This window comes from Micromys minutus (assembly GCF_963924665.1).
Source record: "Micromys minutus genome assembly, chromosome: 10".
NCBI classification, from domain to species: Eukaryota; Metazoa; Chordata; class Mammalia; order Rodentia; family Muridae; genus Micromys; species Micromys minutus.
The window spans coordinates 15,947,859-15,971,360 of NC_137979.1; the positions used below are offsets into that span (position 1 = coordinate 15,947,859).

General features: G+C 49.6%; 1 protein-coding gene across 1 annotated transcript in view; it reads right to left on the reverse strand.

Annotated features, from left to right (window-relative positions):
• HS3ST3B1 (heparan sulfate-glucosamine 3-sulfotransferase 3B1) overlaps positions 1-20,370 on the reverse strand; it is a gene marked incomplete at both ends in the record, with an annotated part of 32,343 nt that extends 11,973 nt beyond the window's left edge. The window contains one exon of the mRNA XM_080923566.1: positions 19,817-20,370. Within this exon, the coding sequence (XP_080779692.1) occupies positions 19,817-20,370 (554 nt within the window). The remainder of the gene's footprint in view (positions 1-19,816) is intronic.
• Positions 20,371-23,502: the final 3,132 nt, after the last annotated feature.

Consider the following 23,502-nt stretch of genomic DNA (forward strand, 5'->3'; position numbering starts at 1 on the left):
ATAGAGCAGACAAGTAAGGAGCACTGAGGGCATCCTGGAAGGATAAATTATCACGGGGTCCCAACCTCCACCTCTCAACGATGTCACGTTTATGTATCACCACTCCCATTACATTAAGTGACACAATTACATTAAGAGGCCATCGACATTAAGAAGGTCCCAGGCTTGCATGCCAATCAAAAGCAAAGAACAAATGTGCTCTGAGATCAGAGGTTCTAGGCCACTTGAGAGGCATGGGCAAGCAGCCCTGGAGTGTCGGCTGCTAATAAGCTACAGCCTCTGGTTCAAACCCATAAAATACAGTGGTTAGTGGCAGTGAGGAAGATGGCTGCGGTGAGCGGCCACAGGGTGTATCGTCTTCTTCAGTTGCTCTTAGCATGGGTTTGCACGCCCAGGCTCATGTCAGGTGATAGCAGGCTGAGCTAGTCAAGATGTCTGATGGAACCAGCAGCAAGAGAAAAAGCAGGCTGGCATTTAACCAGTACATCCTCCACAGAAGATGAGTTAGTAAGACAATTTCTGGAAGTCTCCCAATAGATAATGCTCATCATGTGACCTCCCAATGGACTGAACCCATTCAAGAGGGTGAAACTAAGTTCCTGGAAAAAAAGCCACACTTATGTTGGAGACTGGAGAGTGACTGACTTGAACATTGTGAGTGTGACACATCGAACTGTTGCAGGCTAAAAGCTGAAATAATCTTGGGCTATCATTATTATCGATAGCCATTTATTCTTCTCCTCTGTACTCGAACTGACCTTCTCCAGACGATCAGATAAAACCTACAGAATGGATTAACGCGGCATACCCCCAGATGCCACCAACCCAAAAGGTAGGGTAGTGTCATCAGATGGCATCAGAACTATTGCAGAATCCTCTTACAGCTGCCTGCTGTGTTGCTGTCCCCACGAGCGAATCTGGAAACGCATAGGTTCGTGAGAGTGTTTGGTCTATGACTATACAAGCAGATGTAACCATATTGATGGTAGACCATGCCATTTGAGGCAAGGCAACCTGAATTTCTGTTGTTGGTTCATAACTCATTTGGTTCCAAAAAGGAACACAACCTCCCCCTTCTGCTCTATTTCACACTTCTCATCCCCTCACTCTCTCAATGTTGGGATTTTGTTCTGTAGCCCAAGATGGCTCAGAACTCATCATCCTCCTGCCTTAGCCACTGGGTGCTGAGACTACCTGAGAATACTACCACAGAAGGTTCAGAGAACAAAGTGTCTCTTACTTCCCAACAATATGGGGAGGCAGGCTGATGTTACCCTGTTCTACCTTGCTTATCCTTTCTACTTGATGACAGGTATTTTTTGAATGACAAATCTCAAGACCCTGTAAGCCTTTCATGGTACTTGATTTCCAAAGCATGACTTCCAAGCGCTTTCTCCAAGTGAGTGATGAGTTTCTTTGGTAGTTTTCTCTCCAATCACACAGCCTAGCTAAGAGCTGTTTCTTCAAGGCATCATGATGTTCCTTGTTTCCCCAGAGAACTTCCAGGAACAGTGTCATAAATCTGAATGCAACTCTTGCTGGCTTTAGTAACCACTTTCCTCCCAGCAAACATGTGAACCTTACCATGACCTTTATCCATCCGCTATGACCTGTCCTCAGGGAGTCTGAAGACTGGGCTGCATGCTGACAAAGTACATGATTGCTAGAGAAATGAAGAGTAAGCAGATGAACAAGTGGCAGGTAGGACCTGCCTTTGGCCTCCATGAAAATGAGAAGTCACTCAGTGCAGGAGCTGAGTACCATGACATGCTATCTCAGGAGGAGACACCAGGAGGGGTCTTCAAAAAGGTTGGAGGTTTTAGCCAATTATCAATTGCAAAAGACTAGTTTTAAATAAATCAATCCAGAAGTCCAGAAACTTGTTTAGAATAGTAAGAGAACATTAAGAGATGTCTCCACTGGAAAGATTAGAGCCTTGGCTACTTGGGAGCTCGCGAAGCTGCACACAGCGTCTCTTCAGGATGGAAGTCATAAACATGGTGACGCACAGCCAGCTGTTCTGGCCCAAGGTCCATGGGTCTTCCTTCTTAGCTATGTGTTAAGTTCCATCATCCATGTGCACATGCATGTCAGCATCCCTCACAAACTCCCAAATTCTTTTGGCTTTTCCCCTAAAGCAGTAAGACTTGCCTGTTTCCTTCACTAAGGACATGAGGTAAAAAACCCTTAGTGTGATCTTGATCTGTCCATCTGGAAAGGGGCAGTGGTTCTTCCTCTTTTCTTCTCCCCCTCCTCTCTCCGTACACCCTTCTCTTCCTTTCATTATCTTGAACAATAAAGCTGAATGAACTTTAAGATTCTCTCTCTCTCTCTCTCTCTCTCTCTCTCTCTCTCTCTCTCTCTCTCTCTCTCTTTCTCTCTTTCTCTCTCTCTCTCTCTCTCTCTCTCTCTGTGTGTGTGTGTGTGTGTGTGTGTATGCCAGTGGCCATACTCCCATCTCTACAGCAGAATATTCTTGTATCCGTCATAGAGGGGAAGTCATGGTCCCAGCGCTCCTGTCTGGGAAGAAAAGACATGAGCCTCATTTAAATATTACAGAAAGGAAGAATGGTGTGCAGCCAGGCATGGTGATGTGCCCGAGTGTGTGTGTGCGTGTAACTCGGGGCAGGAGGATTTGGAGCTGGAGATAAACCTGAGCTGTTTTTTCTCCACAGCAGGACTCTGAGCCTGCGTAACTGCTGCCCACCTTCTCAGGAATGCTGAGAAGCTGCAGTCATGTGAGGGGCATCAAATGTGGACGATTCTTGACTTTATATTTCTAACTATTAGACATCTTCTTTCAATGTTGTGTTTTATATATGTACTTAGACACACACACACACACACACACACACCCCACTGAACACTTTATGGACCTTCGCAGAAAGATATATCAAAATAACGAAATGGTGTGTTTCTGAAGACAGGTGGGGAGCCAACAGGAGCAAAAGTCAAGTCACTCAAAAATGACTTTGAAAGAGGGGAAAGCTGGCAAAGGAGAGCTAAGAGGACGGCCGAAGGAAACTGATGTGGCACCTGTGTGCTCTGATCCACCTAAGGAACTGTCCCCTCCCACTTCCCCCAGAAGTTTTATGGTTGGGGTCATCAAGAAAGATCCTAAACCAAGAAGTTTCAGGCTCTCAATCCACAAGTGAGCCTAGACAGAAATAGACAGAAGACCAGTGGTGTTTCAGATTCTAGGCCATGGAGATGCTGCTAAGACATTTGGCCATTGTGGGGGTGGGGGTGGAGGGTGGGGTAGGGGAGATGGCTGGTGTGAGCTAGGAACTGTCCCTGTAAGCCAGTGATTGCCTCCTGCAGAGAGGCGCCACCGAGCCTCTGAGTTCTGGGGTCTGACAAAGTCAGATCTAACTTCTAAGTGTCACCTCTCCCCTGGAAATCCACTCCCAAGTCCCTGGGCTAAGAACACACTCTAAGCCCATAAGTAAACACCACCTCAAGAAAGGGTCTGAGCCTGTTTTCCTTAGCCCTATTAGCACATTTGGGAAACAAATCAAATTGAAAGCTCTCCTGGGTTGGCTAAATGCAGGGTAACTTGGTCATTCAGGACTCCCAAGTGACAGACAGCCCTGGGACCACGCACAGTATGAAGAGTCCCTGCTTCAGCCCCCCCTCATCCAGCATGGGCCCTAGCTCCACAGGACTGTGGGTTTAGCTGTGCCTTCATTGTTGCGTTAGCAAACATCTGACAAGAGCAGGTTAAGGAAAGGTCTTGCTTTGTTTGTGGTTTGAGGGTATCACACATCACAGAGGGAAAGTCATAGCTGCTGAAGCTCCTGTCCAAACTCCACCCATTAAAAATTAGTTAGCAAGAAGACTGTGCAGCCATGCACACGGGGGTGTAGCTGACTCTTGCTGGACAAAAGCATGCGGGGGCTGGAGGGTAACCTGGGGAGAAAAAGAGAAAAGGAAAAGAAAAAAGAAACAAGAATGATGGTGACTGAACGCCATGCCTTGGGCCAGTTCCTCAGCTTTTATGAGCTATAGAACCGGAGAAATCAGAGGGTCCTCACAGGGTAAGAGCTCCTGATGCCAGCACAGCAGCTGGCCACTGGCCACTAGCCTACTCAAGGTGCAAACAGGCCAGAGTGCGCATAGACAGTGCCTGGTTTTCTGATCCCATCACATGAGACCCATGGGCTCAGCTCATTCTTCGATATTGTCTGTGAGGCTGAGGCCATTGTATTTCATTAAGCTTTAAAAGGTTGAGGTCCAAGTGGTTCAGCCAAACCTCAAAGATGCATGATGCTCAAATTCCCTGCTACAGAAACACAGCAGTCCGTCTCTGGGAGAAGAAGCCTTACCCTGCATAAGCCATGTTACCATGGAGCCCTTCAGACAAGGCAAGCAAAGGATGAACAAAGGGAGACCCTCTGGTCTTTTACATTTAAAGGTGTGGGTAAAGTAACTTAGGGAGGGCAAGCCTCTGGACCCCAAACTTTATGTAAGGCAACGAGGGAGTAGAAACACAGACTCTAGACAGCTGAATTTCTAGGTTCATATCCATCCCGGGACTATGGTTCTAAGATGGGGCCACCCCCCACCCATGTGGTGATAATCTCAGATGATTCATGAGCTAGAAGGGGAGCCAGCTGATGGGGTCAAAAATGCACAAATATCATCCCCATTGCTCTCTGACCCCACCCATTATCACCAATCTCCTTTCTAAAGAGTTCAGTCCCTGCCCTCCCTGCCTGCCAGTCAGTCAAACCTGAGAAGGTCTGGTTTCAGATTGATGTTGTTTGTAATGATAAGAACCACATCAAACAAACAGCGTGTTTGTTTTATTACACAGAATTGTGTGTTCATATCCGTGAGATGTCGTAGATGAGGTGATATGGGCCTCCAGCAGTGGTTGGTTATTAACAAGCTATCCAAATAACCAGAGTCCCACAGAGGGTCCCAGATCCCATTTAGGGATCTGTAAGTGTTCTCAGATATTGACACAAAGGGTGTGATGGCAGAATGAACCATTGTGTGTAAGGACGGCAGATTAATTCGGGAAGCAGAGGGAAGCCTTCCGGAAAGCCAGTAGTCACAAAGCTAAAAGCCCACTTCTTTGCCTTCCCCAGCTCCAACAATCCCACCCCTCTGAACAGCCTTTCAGTCTTTTCTCAAGTGTACCATAGTCCTACAGAAGGAGAACACTTGCCCAAATGTTGAGACAGAATTTTAGGCCAGAATTGCTCAATGCTGGCTCAGCTGGGGACAAATGCTTCCGAAATAAAGAGCTGGAGGAGTTTCACAGGCACTGCAGGCTGGCTGGGCAGCTGAGCTGGCCCGAGGCTCTCTGGGTCCTAGGCTCTCTTCCCTTCCACCCAACCCCAGCTGTGAAAGGAAGAGAGAGGTCCAAAAGCTAAGGCCAGAAGCCAGAGCTCAGTGGGTCTTTAGAAGAGGGGAGAATCAGGATGCTGGGCCAGACTGCCTGGTCCCACTCACACCAGGAACAAACGGCTAATAAATCAGTCCTGCTAAGCCACCAAGGCAAAGAGTGAGAGGCCATTCCATAGGCTGGCTCTCTCCTTCTAGCTCATTAACTATCTGAGATTACCACCAAATGGGGGTGGGGGTGGCCTCTGAGCTGAAAATTAAATTAGCCTAGCTATAAACCAGACAGTGAATGTGTCTGTTGAGCCAGTGATCCTGGGGGAAATCCAGTCACTGGTTAGGCCCCTATAATTTCTTGTCCCCTGACCCAGCCTCTCCTTTGGTGGTCAGATAAAAGGGCACAGCAAAACATGTTACACTGTTCAAAAGATCAAAGAAAGTGCTTTTTCTTATCATGTTTTAAGATGGAGTTTGCACTAAGTAACCTCACACTGAGATCCTTCTGACTCCCTACCAAGTGCAGGGGGTATAGGTATGCAGGAAGTGTAGGTGTGTGGGAGGTATAGGTGTGCAGGTGGTATAGGTGTGCAGGGGGTGTAGGTGTGCAGGTGGTATAGGTGTGCAGGGGGTGTAGGTGTGCAAGAGGTGTAGGTGTGCAGGGGGTGTAGGTGTGCAGGGGGTGTAGGTGTGCAAGAGGTGTAGGTGTGCAGGGGGTGTAGGTGTGCAGGGAGTGTAGGTGTGTAGGAGGTATAAGTGTGCAGGGGGTATAGGTGTGCACAACCAGTCTTGCCCAGATTTGACATCTTGATGACATTTGGCACTGAGGCCTGAGGTTGATGGCTCATGTCTACAGAAAATACTTGGCTAGTATGTACAAGGGACTGAGTTCAATCCTCAGGAAGAAGTTTGGCATTGAGAGGGGAAAAAAAATAAAAGGATGTTGATCAGAAAGGAAGAAAGAACCAAGAGGGTGGGGTTGCAAATGAGGAGCCAATGAGGAGAGAATCAGACGTATATGTACTCATCCCTGGCCCCTGCAAAGGCAGGGGTTTGAACACATCCTCAGACAGATGGCTACTGCTGGATGGGTACCCTGGCTCCAACATCCCCTCTTCAGCATCCAGGAATGCTGTGTGGAGAGTCTGCAGCTGTTCCAGCTGCAGGTCTCTCTTGGAAGTAGAATTTCTAATTACAGGGCTTTTCTTTAATGACAGGCTCCACCCCAGCCACCAGCAGCCACTTTGAGGATGTATACCCTCTCCTTCATCACTCTAGCACTCTAGCAATGGCTTTTTTATGCTAGGGGCCATCTTTTCCGCTCAACGGTGAAAGCAGTCCTTGCTGAAAACTGTTCAAGAGGATTGCAGTTTTGGTTTCCGGGATGAAACATGGCTTCCGGGAATGGACATGGAAGTACAGGACTGCCCTCATTAGTCGACCTGTCTGAGTCATTCGTCACTGTGACCAAACACTTGATAAGAAGCAACTTTAGAGAGGAAGGACTTGCCAAGGGACATGGTTCTACAGAGCGAAAAGGCACGGCCACAGACAGCTCCTCTGTGACAGGAGTGTACAGGAGTGACTGAACCCTCACCTCAAATACTGGCAAAAGCGTGCTAGTTGGGAGGAACAATAAGCAAGCGGCCAATATGTTGCAGAACACATAAAACATGTTCGTTCTGTGGCTGTGAATAAAAATACCCTGAACGCACATGGAGAAAGTACTTAGGGGGCTTGTAGTTTCAGAGTGAGATAATCGATCATGGCAAGGAAGATATGGTGGCAGAAACAGGAAGTCGCCTGGTCACAGAGCACTCACAGGAAGTACAGTGTGGACAGGAAGTGGAGCCTGCTGAAGAATGCTTTCTCTAGCCAGGCTCCACCTCCTAAAGGTTCATGACCTCCCTAGGCAACAGCAGCTGTGAAGAACCATTTAAAGCTGTGAGCTTGTGGAGAGTATCTCACATCCAAACACAACAGAAACTGTAAAGAACAAAACCCAAAACAGGGAGCATCCAAATAACAAAACAAAATCCCTTCTGAAGACCCCCCTCACTCCTTCTTGCTTCCTGGGTCCATTGCTGGTCCCCAATGACAGTCCTCAGGCAGAGAGAAGTCTACAAGTTATTCTATGAAAGAAGAAGAAGCAGAGAAGTTTTAGAAGTGGGGCAAAATTCCAATTAAGTTCAAGTCATAACACAAATGAAACTTGGGCATCAAGTAGAACATTGTTTTGCATAAACTTATTATTAAGAAAAACTTGAGCATAAATAAACAAATCATACATTATAATTAACCAGATCCCAAAGTCAATAAAACCTAACAAACACATATTCTGTTAGAACAGCATTCAAAAAAGAATGCTGTGAAGTTTCACATTAAGCGCTACACTTTCAGGGCTGGAGGGATGGCTCAGTGGTTAAGAGCACTGACTGCTCTTCCAGAGGTCCTGAGTTCAATTCCCAGCAACCACATGGTGGCTCACAACCATCTGTAACGGGATCCGATACCCTCTTCTGGTATGTACTCACATACATAAAATCAATAAATCTTAAAAAGCAAAACAACAAAAAAAGAAACTTTACACTTTCAGTGTTCAATGTTTTATGCACTTACCCACCACCCCAAACCAAAAACCCCTCTCCAGAATTAATCAGTAGAAAAACAATTAGCTTTATATCTTCTTCGATAACTGGGGTCCATCACCTGCATTCATTAATCACCTTTCTCATCTCCTTCCATAAGGAAATGCACACAGTCAGCTGCCCAGCCACTCCCCCAAAAATGTTCTTTATACACAACACAAAATCCGCAGGAGCCTGTTTTGGGGTTCCCAGCTGCAACTGGAAGAAGACGCGATCCTAAGAATAACTAAAAATGAATGAGCGGCTGTGCCCTGGGGAGGAGATGGTGGGAAGGGAGGCAGGGGTGGGGCAGCCCTACCCAGGGGCTGCACCTCTCGTGGGGCGTCCTATAACCCAGTGCACTGGACATGGGGGCGCAGTTCTAAGCCAGTGCGGATCAGCAGTTTCGATCACTTCTATGCATGCCCTCACAGAAGGTTCCAGACAGAACCGGGTTAGTCAGGGCAGGGACAGGCCTAAGCCATGTAGAAATAAGAGCAACGGGGAGCCAGTGTGACTTCTCCAGGCCCCAGAAGTCTGAGCCCTAATGCGTGAAGGTTGGCCCTGCCCATGTGGCATTCCTTCACTGGCCTCCTGGCGCATGCACTGGCAGAGAATCCCTGCCCAGGCATGCCAGGCCCTAGCTCCACAGAAGTTGGTAAAGGACAGTCGGAAGTTGCCAGCCAGGCCCACAGCAGCCTATGGCCCATGTGCTTATGCACATCCTGGCCTCAAGAGTGGACAGAGATAATAGATCATGGTCCTTCCCTGCAGAGCTTCAGAGCCCAGAAGGAAGGAGACATCCGTGGACCTGGAGCACTTGGGCACCCAAAAGCTGTGCAGTGTGTGAGCATTGGTCTGACAGCCGGTGAGAATATAGCATCTGCCTAAGATGCCTGAGCAAGCCTGGCCCTGCAGGCTTAGTGCTACCACAGGATGACCCTTACCAATTTCCATGTCTACCCTGCCTTGACATATCAAACTATTTCATTTCTCTCCTAAATACAAGTGAACAATTCAGACATACAGCTCGAGCAAAGCTGGAGACAATCCTTGACACAGATGAACCCAGTGCCCTGAAAGCTCCTTCTGACTGGTCAAATGAAGGCTTCTCCTGCCTCCAGATCCCTCTCATGCCTGAACTCTGACTTCCACCAACAAACCATGACTCTCGGGCCTTTTTCTCAGCCTTGGACATCTTATTAGTTTCTGAAATGAGCAGCCAACAAACTTATACCCACCCTTCAACCCTAACCAATAGTGTGAGTTCCTTGAGGAGCCAGACAGGAAACCAACAGCTTGCTTACTTCCTAAGTGCCAGCTTACTGCTCGGTCCAGGCTGGATGTTCAAAACGTAACAGGGGAGAATCAGGAATGAACGACAGACGGGCATGGGAACTACCCCCTAGGCGTGACTGGCAGTAAGCCTGCCCTGTAACTAACTGCCCGACTTCCACCCAGGCCCCCAGGAAAGAGAAAGGGCGCATTAAATGTTCCTGATACAGGCATGGAACTCTAGAGGGCCAGAAATGAGATAAGTGTGAAAAGCTAGCCAGGGACCCGAAAACAAGATCCAGTGTGTGCCAGGCGGCTCACCCTCTGCCCTGTGGACTGGCTCTGCCAAACGCCTGCCTCTGCCTGGTGGGATGAGCATCCTGGCAGGTGCTAGAGTGTCCCTAAGTGGGAGGAGCCTACTCAAGACAGCGAGCCAGGAGATAAGGTGATCCCAGCGGGCTGAAATGCAGACACCCCTGAAACCTAAGTGCACCTCAGCAGTAATCAACCCCACGTCCTTCGGCTAAAAGGTCCCACCTGCCTCCTGTCCTAAGGACACCTAATCCAGAGAGCTCCTCTGTCTCAGGTGCTGTGGGATTCAGAGCCCCTTTCAAGCACTCTCTGCGACTGCAAACACCAAAACAGAGCATGTGCTTTTCTTCTTCTCTTCCTCCTTCTCCTCTTCTTCCTTGTCTTCTTTAAAGTCACTGGATCTGTTTCCAGCCCCCAGGCTGCTGATGTTTCTAAGTGTTGATCACACAGACCAGACCACAGGACTGAGCTGAGCAGGGCGGAGCCTAGCTCCATCGTTTCCAACACAGGCAAATATCCTGCTCTGTAAACACCAGTGACTCACAACACTTGCCTTTGAAAGCAGACCTAAGCTGCTCCGTGGAAAGGGGAACCTGCAATTAGCCAGCTGGGGGGGGGGGGACAAGTAAGGGGGAGAACAACAGGCAGGGTAGGCCTGCAGAAGAAGCTGGTGGCAAGACCTGACTTGAAACCCTCACTAGCAAACCTGCTTCCCACTCCTCAGCCTCGGCCACTTCCTAGCCCCTTCTTTAATCGACTGTGCATTGCTTCTCCTTTACCGTTCATTTTGTAATAAACGTCCTGGAGGGTGCAGCCAAATTAGGTCTGAGCAGATACCCCAGGAAGTAGATTTATGTAGGGGATTTGATTCAGACAAATCCAGGTTCCTAGGGCAAAGATGGAGGGAGGGAGGGGGCAAAAGCAGAGACGGAGAACAAAATCAGAAGGTCAACTAAGTGCAAGAGAACTCAGAGGTTTGCTCCACCAACACACTCGGAATCTGCATCCAAACCAGCACTTTCCAAGATGATGGCTGATATGAATAAAAGCAAGATGCACACAAGATTCAGGATTCTGGCTCAAGAGCAAATGTTGGGATAAATGAAATTAAGCATATAATTATATAAGTGTCATAGATCTGATCTCTCTCACACACAAAATTAAACACTCATGATTCCAATAACTTTAGCCAGAAAGCTCGCTGGACAGAGAGTGAACCAATGTGCTCTGTAAACACCACTAACTCACAACACTCTATGTGGCCATTCTACAGGGCAGAGTGGTAGGAATGAGGCTACCTACCTACACACACAGGCCGTGTATCATTGGTTCAGCCACACTGCTGGGCCCTGCCTCAGCTGTGTGAGTGGAATACTCAGAGACAGGTGACTTGCTCAAATACAAAAGTGTGTTATAGCAAACAACCAACCTTAAGATGTACCAACAGGTGGGAGAATTCTATTTGGGAACTAAAAATATTAAAAACAAAAATTTCCCACTAAAACTGACTTAGGTAGGGCAACGAACTAAAGACACCTGTCCCAGGATGGCTGCAAAGGTTCAAAATGCAAATGAAGTGAAGTGGATGAAAATAGATGGCAAACTTCATTCAGAATGTCTGTGAGGAACAACCTCATTCAGCATGTCTGTCTGTGAGGAACAACCTCATTCAGCATGTCTGTCTGTGAGGAACAACCTCATTCAGCATGTCTGTCTGTGAGGAACAACCTCTTTCAGAATGTCTGTCTGTGAGGAACAATCTCATTCAGAATGTCTGTCTGTGAGGAACAACCTCTTTCAGAATGTCTGTCTGTGAGGAACAACCTCATTCAGCATGTCTGTCTGTGAGGAACAATCTCATTCAGAATGTCTGTCTGTGAGGAACAACCTCTTTCAGAATGTCTGTCTGTGAGGAACAATCTCATTCAGAATGTCTGTCTGTGAGGAACAACCTCATTCAGCATGTCTGTGAAGAACAACCTCTTTCAGCATGCCTGTCTGTGAGGAACAACCTCATTCAGCATGTCTGTCTGTGAGGAACAATCTCATTCAGCATGTCTGTCTGTGAGGAACAATCTCATTCAGCATGTCTGTGAAGAACAACCTCATTCAGCATGTCTGTGAAGAACAACCTCTTTCAGCATGCCTGTCTGTGAGGAACAACCTCATTCAGCATGTCTGTCTGTGAGGAACAATCTCATTCAGCATGTCTGTCTGTGAGGAACAACCTCATTCAGAATGTCTGTCTGTGAGGAACAACCTCATTCAGAATGTCTGTGAGGAACAACCTCATTCAGCATGTCTGTCTGTGAGGAACAACCTCATTCAGAATGTCTGTGAGGAACAACCTCATTCAGCATGTCTGTCTGTGAGGAACAACCTCATTCAGAATGTCTGTCTGTGAGGAACAACCTCATTCAGAATGTCTGTGACAAACAGAGAAATTGAACCATAAAAAGCATATTCTTGACATGGAACAGGGCATGTTTCTCTGTCCTATGCCAGGTTACAAACGAGGGAAACAGGCTATTTGTGGGTTGACAAGGGAAAGAGCAGAGATGAACAACACTGTCTTCCACACCCAGTATATCTGAGAGGGGCTACCCAGCGGGACTCTGTCAAAGTAGCACCATATCTGGACTGCTGTTTGCAGTCCGCATCCTCAACACTGGTGGCATGTTTACAGGCTGCCAGACTCCTATAAAAAGCCGGGCTGGTGGCATAGGCCCCTATTGCAGCACTATGATTCGAACCAGGGCCTGAGGGCAGACCTGTAAGCACAGGCTCGTCCACTGTGCAAAATCATCCCTTGCTGGAGAGTGGGTCTTGGGAGAATGACATGTAGAAATCTCTGTGCATCACACTTGCTCCAGAAAATGAAGTCTATCGTTTTAACGGCAAGTACGCCCCTGTCAGATCAGTTTGGGTAAATACAATTTATAAGAGTGCATTATTCACCGAACCTTCTGACACCTCTAATCCAACCTACTTCAGTCGCCAGAAGGACCCCCAAGGTAAAGGTCAGCTGACTTAACTGGAATCGGCCTCGGAAATAAGCTATGCTCCAATCCTTCTAACACACACACACACACACACACACACACACTCATTTGGGGCTTCTGAGAAGCTCGTGGGTGGAAACAGAATGTTTCTTCTTTGTGTATCTGTGTAAACTGGTGGCGTTGGCATATGCTAGATGCCTGGAGCCTCTGGAACAATCAAATGGGAGGGCTCCAGGGACTAGCCAAACAGCCAGCCAAGAGTAAGGGCTGGGCTGAACAAGGACCATTTTCCATAAGGCACTGGGGGTGGGGGAGAGGAGTCTGGAGGGGTCAGCTTCCTGAGTGCACTTTAGAGCAGGAAGAACGAACGGAATGGAATGAATCTTGGTTGTTGTGTTTTCCAGTGCCACCATAAGAAAACAACTCCTCCTTTCTCCCAAGGTCAAAATGAAGTTAGTTTGCACTGAACTCTTGCAGGCCAGAGTCCTGAAGGCCGACCCTGCACGGCAGGAGAGTCTAATGCTGCCAGATACAGAGAAGCAAGGCTAACTAGAGGCTGGAGTTGGGCAGATTTGCCCAGAGAATCCTTAGGAGAAAAGCACGTGGGCGGAGCTCCGTACAAGTCCAACGCCATTGGTCTCCGGGCGGTCCTTCTAACCAGTCAGCGCGGGCCGAGGCAGCTCGGCCCCACAGGTGAGGACCCGCCAGAAGCGCACGCGTGGCATAGGTCAGCAGACGTGGGCCTTATGGCACACTAATGTCACCAGGTCTGGAAAGGGGGAGACTCCTCCCTTATATCAGGAGAGGGCGTGGCATGCGGCGTCCCTCGGCTCCTCCCAGTATACCTTTCACTTTTCACTGGCTAGCCCTAATCTCAATGCCCAGAACCGCCTCAAAACATTTTCCCCCCTAGTTTAATAAAAGGTTGCAGGGTAGTTTGCAGTAAATCATGGAAGCCAAAAAATTCTGTGTCCTGCGCCCCACCAAGTCGCGGATACGCACACATCGGAATGGTCACGGTCTCCTCCAAAGGCGATTCAAAGCAGTCTGGCTGAGCTCAAGTGCCAGAGGCCTGACATCAACAGGGGGACAAGGTTCACAGCTGCCAGGCTTATGAGGAATATATCTCTAACACACGGTCCTTTAAATATTGGGAAAAGCGAACTCCTCTTTACACAGGTCTGTTTACATGACTACACACTTAATTTTACATTTGGTTATTGACTGAAACTGTAGTAGTCCTGAGGTTGAATGTGATATCTTAATACCCCCTCAACCCCCTATAGTCTCGGGTCATTAGCATATCCATCAACTTAAGCTTTTATCATCTTCGTGGTGGGTACATAGAAGTTCTCCTATTCTGTTATAATGTACTATTGTTAACTGGATTCTCCCTGCTGTTCTACAGAGCAGCATAATGTTGTGGGGCAAAGACCCGGCTGAAGTAAGTTTTTGAGTGAGTCAGTAGCCTTAGCTACTTTTTAAATGTCTGTCAAAAAACAGCAGAGTGTGTGAAATACAGACATAAAATAATTTTAAAGAGAGAAACACTCCTCCGGCAGCTCAGAACTTTGCTGTGGGGTTTCTTGAACTGCAGGGATGCTGTAACACTTAGCCTCTTGGCTATAACGGAATTTGCTATCAAGTTACTAAGAATAATTATTGCTCCTCCTGGCTAGCCTCTCCCACCTCTGGACAAGGAAAAAACTGGCGCCTAGAAGCAGCGTTTTATTTGAGGTTGGATACTCTTGAGCATAAGAAATAAGACAGTCCTAACAAGGTAACGATTTAAATATTAAAAAAAATAAAAAACAAACCTTTTTTGGTCTTCAATGACACTGGCACCCCATCTCTTCTTTCTTGTCACTTGAGGAAGGCAGGACAGACTCTTATTACCCTTGACACTGTGCCCTGTGCTTGCTGGGGCCGAGCCTCTCCCACCAGCCCCACCCTCAAGTTTCTCTGACTCTCTGAAATAGTCTTGTTTACTACACAAGGGGGGTAAAGTTCTGTTGAAGTTTTCTTTACAGCAATGGGAGTTGTTGTGCTGTGCCTGTAGGATGGGCATTTTGTGATTCTGTCGATAGGTTTAACTTCCGTGTTCATGGAGTGAGAACACAAAACACCCCAAGTGACCCAGAGCACTGAGTAAACTGTCTTGGTCCTGGGCTTCGGTAAACACACCACCTCCAATCTACAGCTGCCTGTGCTGTTTGTTTTGCTTTAATTTTCTTTTCTTTCTTTCTTTTTTTATTTATTCCTAGTGAAGTTTCAATTATAAGTGGTTTTAATGGTTTGAATAGTCATTTTGTAGAAAAAAAAAAACTTGCATTAAATCTGTTTTAAACTGAAGGGCTCAGACTGAAGCACGCCTATTTAGAACGAGAATTTGTGAGATGCTGATTTTCGAAACATAAAACAACAACCAAAAAAAAAAAAAAAAAAAAATCAGAGAAATAGGAGATGTGTGAGATTACTTTGCAGTGGCAAATGGGAGACCGTTGACTGGGAGGATAAATTTTGCCATAACTGGTCGACATTAAACTACTGCTTTTTTAATAAGGAGACTCCTTTCTAAAAAGCAAAATCTAAAGAAGTCAGCATTTAATTTCTATTTCCTGTAGCAGCTTATCTTTTAGGAATGCCTCTTAAGATAAGGACTCGAAACTAATTTTCACAGACCTAATGGATAATAACCTACCACTTGGCATTTTATTTATCTAAAACTAACAGGTCACTATTAAATATTGACAATTTTATTAACTCAGCATCTGGAAAAACACTTATGATTAGGTTAATTTATGTTATATTTGCCCCCCCACTTGTAAAAGATTAATCAACCATTTTATGGTGTAATTTAGGGGCCTAATTAAAAACAGAGCTGAACACATGCTACACAGCCCTGCTGGTAAGTCTTGACAGCATTCTAACAAAATGGTTTATATTTCAAATTGTTGCATCTCAATGTGAATGTCTGACCTTCTCCCAGCAGCCTGGAAATGAGCCTCCAAAACCTAGGAAGCACGATTATTTAGAAACAGATTATCCCCAATGAGATCAGAGCTTCCAGGGACTTCAGAAACAGGACTGGCCACCGAATTTTTAGAAGCAGACTAGGTTTATGGAGGTAGGAGATCAGCTAAAAATATAAAAGAAATTACTGTTTTCAACTGTCACTGGAAGACATTTATTACTGGATTTTAGTATCTCTAGGAAAACCTCAGAGTTCCAGCTACATCGGTCCTCTGATTAATGAGCACAAAGCAATCACTGTGTCCTTCTTGACTTGGGATCATTCTATCGTTTTAAATGAACAAATTAATTCCGAAGAGCTTAGGAACATGTCACTTAACCTGGGCCTCCCAGATTGAAAGGGGGAAATGGCATCGAATAAACCACTTCCTCCAGGGGACACTGGCTGTTTTTTTTCAGCCACTATACTTGAAGGATATTTTTGTCGTTTTAATGACTCCTTTGATTCTAGCTGTCCTGTGCAGAGAAATAAAAGTGCCAGAACGGTATGATTATCCTCATCTAGTTAGAAACCAGTGCAAGATGAGTCCCAGCCAATTGTCCCAGCATTACAAAGGTTTTAAGATAAATGACAAAGTGGGCACTCTGCACGGGGCCGCCGGAGGTGGGCAGGAAACCTTCAAACGCTATTAGAGCAGACATCACTTTGAAGAATCACACATGACGAACAGCATGTTTTGGTCACTAAAGTCAGGGAACCTGGCACAGAAGGATGTCCTGTCATGTCACTTTCTAGCTGTGAGACTTTAAGCAAGTTGATTAACCTCTCTGTTCATGCCTGTGTTTCCTCATCTGTCAAAGTATCCACTTCACGGGGTGGTAATGAGGATTAAACTAGCTAATCATAACACTTGAAACAGTGCCTGGAACAAACGTTTAGTACAGTTTAACTACAACATTGTTAAACCACACACAAACACACACATGGGGGGAGCGGGGCGGGTGTGTGTGTGGGATATCAACCGACACCCCCCCACACACACCTATTTTGTGCAGCCGAAATTGAAAGGGACCTGATCCTATAAAATCAGTTTCCACAACTGTGAGGCAAAGGACAATCATATAAGGTCTGACTAACCTAACTCCTTAACTCTGGTCATCAAATTCTTGGAAATTTACAAAAACTTTAGCTGGATCAAGAAAAAAAAAATGCTTTTTAAAAATCGTTTCATCACTGCCTCTCCACCAGTTTAAATCCTTAGACCAAGCCGGCTGGCTGGCTGGTGGGCTGGCTCCACCAGAGGGTTATAAGTTTCTGGTCCCCTAACCCCAAACTTCTCAGACACCACAGCCCCATGAGCCCCTCAGATATCACCATCGAACACCAAGTTTGGAAGGTGATTAGAGAATCTTGGGTATGAACTGCAAAGGCAGCTCAGAGCTCTGTACAAACTGGGCCTCAAGCACACTGAAACTAGCTCGCATTAGCTTTGATTTCGCAAACGTGGGCGCTGTAAAGACTCCTGTTGTCTGGGTGGTGGCAGCGGCAGGGTCAGCTCCAAGTTGCCACCAAGGCAGGCCCTGGCCTCCCAGGAGTCTGGGCCACCCGCTGGCTGATGGTGCTTTGGTAGGGAGCTTTAAGGACTACAAATTCTCTGGCATCCTAGAAAATCCACCAAACCCTGGGCTCCTGGCAGGTCTGTGTATTAACCCACTAAACTCATTAACAACTCGCTCAGACACAGCCACGACCCTCGTTCTACAACCGATTGCCGGCTGACCCCAGAACTCAACCATCCATTCCACACCCCCTCCCATTTTGTCTCAAAGGCTTTAAAAGCGCCTCCCCTTGCTTACACTCAGGCTTTGAGGGCTTGTTTTAACCAACTTGCAACTCTCTGGTTAATCATTATTTATGCTGTTCTCCAGCGGGGCGGCCTATCTCGGGACAGAGCAGGAGGGACCCCGCAGGCCTGGTTGGGAGCACAGCCCGGAGAGCCCGGTGGACTCCAGCCGGGAAGGGATAGGCGCAGCGCTCTGGGTCAGCGTCTCCTGAGCCTGTTAGATTTAGAGTTTCAGGGTTGCCTTCAAATTAATCGTGAAGTCTTTACATTGCTCCAGGCACTCAGAACAGTCTAAAATGATTTACAAGCTTTAAATAAACAGCACTAAAAACTTCTTTAAGAAAATATCCAGTAACTGCGGGTACACTGGTCGCTTGATGGGACAACCAGGGAGGGCCGCGCAGACCGGACACTTGCGCTACTGCAGCTAGATCACAAGGTCACCGCCGCGGGGTCTGTACCCCCCCCCCCGTGGTGTCCAAAGTAAAAGGACCCAGGGCCCCCCGCGGCCTTTTGGGGACCGGGTGGCTCGCGCGACTGTTGGAGGCGCGGCTTCGGGTCGCGGGTCCCCGCCGCTCTTCGGCTGTGCTCTCCGCCGCCGCACAAGAGAAGCGAGGGCCTCTAGAACCCCAAGGGCGGTGGCAGGTGGAGGCAGCCACCTCTGCCTCCGCCTCCGCGAGAATCTTCCAGAGGGGATTTCCACCACCTTCCCCAGGTGCTTCTAAAACCTTCAAGGGCTCAGTGACTCGCCCGCCACTTTCTACCAATCCAGCCTGGAGTGGATCTGACCCCCCACCCCAAAAAAAAGACCCAGGCGGCCTCGGGTTCGGCTCCGCCAAAAATGATTTTAACGATTAACCTGCCTCCCGGTCCTCCGAACTTTATCCCAGGAACGGGGTGTGAATGGGGCGAGCGGCGGGGAAGCGGTAATAGCATCAACGCATAGATGGTAACAGCCTAGTTAGTGAAGGCCCTCGTGGTAAACTGCTCCTAGCTGCACCCAATATTCGCCCTTCCCGGCCCACCCAGAATCCGAGTGATTCCCAGTGCCGGGAGAGAGCACCGGGACCCACCGGGCGGGAATCCGAGCGTTGTACCCGAGTCTCCATTCTTAACACGCAGCGTCCTGGGAATTGTGAGATGGGAGACAGTCACTGCTGGTTTAAACCTCCGGACTTGGGCAACTCTTCACAATTAAAAAGAAAAAAAAAGCATAAAGGACAAAGGGGAGGGGACGAGAGAGGCTGGGAAAAGAGCCGCTTTAATCCTCAGGGTCAGACCCTTTTATTTGCCAGCCATCCGTGTCCTAGAAAGTATGGTCGAGGCAGAGAGCTGGGTTCGGTTTGTGTTTCTTCTTGTTTTCGGAAGTCATGGCCTTCTTTGAAAGTAATTGGGTCTAGGGGGAAAAAATCGAGGGAGACAACGCGAGTGCTGGGTGATGACCTAAGAGCCTGGGGACCCGGCCGGGTTTCCGGAAACTGGGGTGTGACCCCCCTCCAGCAGCTCACACCATACTAGCAGCCCGAGCTGCAGTGGGCAGAGGTCGTGAATGTGACCCGGGAGCCTCGGTCCCTTTAGAACTGGACTCACAGCCGGAAGCCACGACCTCGAAGCAACCCTCATTTCTCAATCAATGGTCCAGGGATATTCTTTGAGCCGTGGAAAACACAGGTCCCGATCGTGGCTCTCCCAGCACAGAGGCCTAGGAGGCGAGGCGGCCGCACAGCGGCTTCGCCTCGGGCGCCCAGAAGCCTTGGAAGAGGCTGCGGGCTGCAGTGCACGCCTTTGCCCGACAGGGACCAGCACAGCTCCACGCCCGGCGCGCCGCAGCCAGGAAAGTCGCGCAGCGTCCCGGTTACCCTCCCGAGCAGGAGCGACTCGCCAGCCAAGCGGGTCAGACCCCCTTCGGAGAATTGTAACAAAAAGTTAACAGACTCGAGACAGCCTTGGCGCTGCGCCTTAGCCGGTGCCCCTCTCCCCATCTGGGCAGCAGAAGCGACTCTAGCGGTTGGTGCACTTTAGGGGCTGTGTGACCCAGAGGCGCACACCACTCCTCCTCGGGTCCCGGCTGCAAGAGAGAATCCTAGCCATGACGAGTTTATTTGAGTGGGGTGCGGCCACCGCCAAAAGGTAACCCGTTCCTCCGGCGCTCTCCCAGTAGCTGCCGGGTGTCTTTGTGGAGAGGTTGCCTGAAAGGTTCTAGGGCGTAGCACGCCAGCCAAGGGTGCCAAGCTACAAGTTTCTGTAGGTGGCTGTCTCAACCTACCCCGGAGCATCCGAATTCTCCACAACTATCTACCCTCACTTTAGTCCCCGCCCGCCCTAGATTGACCGAAGTTGTACCCCTGCTTTCCTCCCCACCTGACGCGCAACGGCCCGTGGGGGTTCACGGTCGGGATCGCGGCCGGGCGCAGCGGCCCTCGGAGAGGAAACTCACCGGTACCAGGCAAGACCCTTGTGGTAGCTGCGGTCGAAAAAGTGGGGCTCGGCGCCCACCGCGCGCACGTCGGGGTGCACGCGCAGGAACTCCAGCAGCGCCCGTGTGCCGCCCTTCTTCACGCCGATGATGATGGCCTGTGGCAGCTGCTTGCTCCCAGCGCCGCTGAAGAAGCTGGAGATGGGACTGGGGGAGTCCGGCGCCTCTGGACTCTGCTCCTCCTGACTCGCGGCGCCTACTGTCTTATCCTTGCCTGCAGCCAGTGAGTTGGCCTGAGGTGCCCGGAAGGGCATCTTAGGGGATGTCGCATTCGGAGCGGTGACCAGGGCTGGCTGAGCGTGTGTGGCGCGGGACCCCGAGCCCAGGAGCAGCAGGCCCGGAGCGGCGGTACAAGAACCGGCGCACGAGTACAGAAACATGTACAGCCAGATGCAAAGCATGGCGAAGAGCAGCGCGAGCTTCCTCCTCACCGGTGGCGGGGGCGGCTGCGGCTGCGGCAGGAACCGGCCCGGGACATCGAGGCAGGACCGGCCGCCGCTCAGGCGCTGCCCCATACGCGGCCCGCGGGCGCGGCCAGGGGCATGGCTCAGCACATGGCACGAGTCCCGCCGGAACAGAGAGCACCCCGACGGTCCCCTGCCACTTCGAGCCCGGAGTGATTCGGTTTATTGCCCTCGTGCGCGCGCGGTTGCCGAGGCTGCGGCTCTTCCCCCGGTGGCGGCGGCGGCTCTTGACATGATGCCCACGAGAAGCCGGGGCTGGAAAGCGAAGTCCGGGCGGCGGGAACTGTGAGCAGATGTGATGTCGTTACGCTGTACCCCGCACCCAGGTACACTGGACGGGGCGCACGGCCGCTCGCCGGGGCTGCCTCCTCGCAGCCAGGAGATTGAGAGCAGCCCCGGCGCTCGCCCGCTGAGGCTGCGGAGAACTGCGCAGGAAGAGAGCCCGGCACTGAGGTGGAGTGGGCGGTCCCGGCCTTCCGAGTGACGGGCTGCGCTACCTACCAGGGACCGCGAGCGGCATGCAAATACCGGAGCTTCGCCCAAGTCGAAACAGCCAATCGTCTCTTGGAACGTGGGGGTGTGGAAAGGGTTCGCGAAGGGGGGTAAGGCAGTCTGGGGTTACTATTGGCTTCAGAACGCAAGGGGGCGGGTTCAGGGAGGCGAGGCCACGGGCTGGTGACAGGAGCAGATAGTGAGGATGCTGCAGTGACCCGATGCTGAAAGACGTTCCACCCGGTTGAGTGGCGCTCTCCTATACACGCGCGCTTTTCCACACTCGCTTCTCAGCCTTGGCCGTAGTCGCCTATGTGACAAGACGCCAGTCCCCCATTTAAGTGTCCCGCCATCCAGCTCCCGAGTGTAAAAGCTGCGGAACAGAGACAGGATGGGAGAGGGAAAGCCGACCGAACGTGTTTCCAGCCCAGCCGCAAACCCAGACCCATAATCGGGGCTCAGGGAAGGACCACTAAAAGACCCTAATTTCGGATGTTTAAGCGGGGGAGGGGAGACCTCGTCGGAAGTCACTAACTTTTCAGGGTCTCTCAGTATAGTTGAGAATGATCTCACTGGTGCCTAACTGCGATCGACGTAAACGCTACCCCACGCTTTCCAAACTCTTGAAAAGGCCGGGGGAGGCGAGCAAGGGAAGGGAGGTTGTTTAGTTTTAAGACACTAGTTGAAACTTTAAGTCACATGTCGGAGGTTTTATATGGACAATGTTGCTTGGCAACATTAATTTGATAAATGTTCTAACTTCTCTTTCTCTTGAATAAACAATTAAGCAGGCATCCGCCGCTGTTTAGAAGATGGGTTGGTTTTCTGACCTATGGCATTGACTGGATCTTAGAGGAGTTTTTCTCCGGTAACTTTTTTAAAATTATTATTCGAATGTCGATATGGGGTAAATTCAGGAGTAGGGGTTAACTCTTATTCAGTGGTGAAAATCCACTTCGAGGTTCTTCCTTGTTTCGCACCGCACCTTTTTCCAGGTGGGCGACCCGGAAAAGGGTCTTCTCAGAAACTGTCAGCGCTAGTGGCAGGAAGCGCGGGCGCTGGTGCTGCGCGCGGCCAAATTTCTGCGCTGGGGATCGGAGTTAGGAAAGTCGGGACGCTGAAGTTCACCCAGGTGGTGGCTTGGGAGCCTTTCGGTGCCTGGAACCCATTTTCCACAAGACCAAAAAGCTTCCAACGCCAGGCTGCGTGCGGTTCCGGGACCGAATTTTCATTCCTTCCGACCCCCGCGCGGGCCACGGGGATGCAGGAGGTGACTCACTCCGCGGCCACGGGCGCCTTGCACTTCCCGGTGGGCACAGGTGGGCGAAGCGGAACCGACTTTATCCTTTCTCCCTCTACTCCACTATTTGGGACCAGTGTGCGTGTAATCAGAGCGCATACTCTCCCTTCCGGAATAAATGTCCCAAGTGTCAGGAGCTCTTGCAGTTCCTCCACAGTCCGGCTTCCGGCCGGTGGAGCCAAGCTGCAAAAGTGGGTTTGAGTTGCGCATCTCAGATTGGAAAGTGCATCCTAGCTGTAGCGGTGACTAAAGAGGACACAGATGCCAGAGCGACCGCCACCGGACCTATGCGCTCTTGCTATGTTCTTTTGACATCCCTGTGTGTCTAGCTCGAGCCCAAGCCCAATTTCATACAAAACTGTTGAGAGGGAAATCATTTAGTCGGAGGACACTTTTCTTTCTTCTCCTTTATTGCAGCTGTTAGAATTTCTAGAGTTTCCACACCCCTCCCCACCGCCGTCGCTGATTTGTGTGTTCTTCGAAGTGATTTAATAGCCCCCGCTTTTTAAAAAAGTTAATTATTCAATGTAGGGGACAAATGAATTTCTGAGCGCTAGTCCAGCCTTTTGTTTTCAGATGGAGAAGGAAACATTAGTGTCTGAGAAGTGTGCCTTTTCACGTTCTCGTTTTTTTTTTCAGATGGAAGGAGGTTGCCGATTTGAGAGTGGTGAGTTGCAGTTCCCACGTGGTCCCCTGAAAGAAGGCCTGACTGCGTGTAAATAAAAATGGTCCCTGTCCTGTGGGTTAGCAAAGGCCATTAAGTGAGCAAGTGAGCGATTACAAATCGAGGCCACCCACCGGATATATTTGGAGTCTCTTTTTCCGGGGGTGGAGGGAGGAAGCCAGTTAGTGGAAGCAAAGACGTGGGCGTCGGAAATTGCCAAGAGTGTGGCGCTGAGCTGAGCGCCTCAGGGCGAAATCGCAGCCTGGCCCACTAGGTCCCACTACGGAGAACAGTGGGGGAGTTCTCTCTTTGTGCCAAGCTAGGGCCTCGGCCATCCAAGGTCAGCGGGTGGGCGGGGTCAGAATTTGCAGAGAGGACCAAGTTGCCGGCAGCGACTGACCGCTTTGGTCCTTTGGCCTTCAAGCTCCCCAGATGTCCTGGAGTGTTTGGGGAGTCACTCCAGTGCCGCAGCTCCCCTTGTCCAGACTTCAGCAGAGGCCATTCCCTGCTTGGCCTTACACATCAAATGCGACGCCTGAGATTCGCTCTTGGGCGGAGCTGATAGCCAAACTGAGAGCCCAGCTAGACCCCATACACTTATCTGTTGCTTCCGATTATTCACCAAATGCCGCCACCAGAACCAGAAGAAAAGATCGTCTTCCGATAAACTTAGCCACAATGTTTACTCTTTGGAAAATATGTTAAGGGGAGAGAATTCAACTTCAGC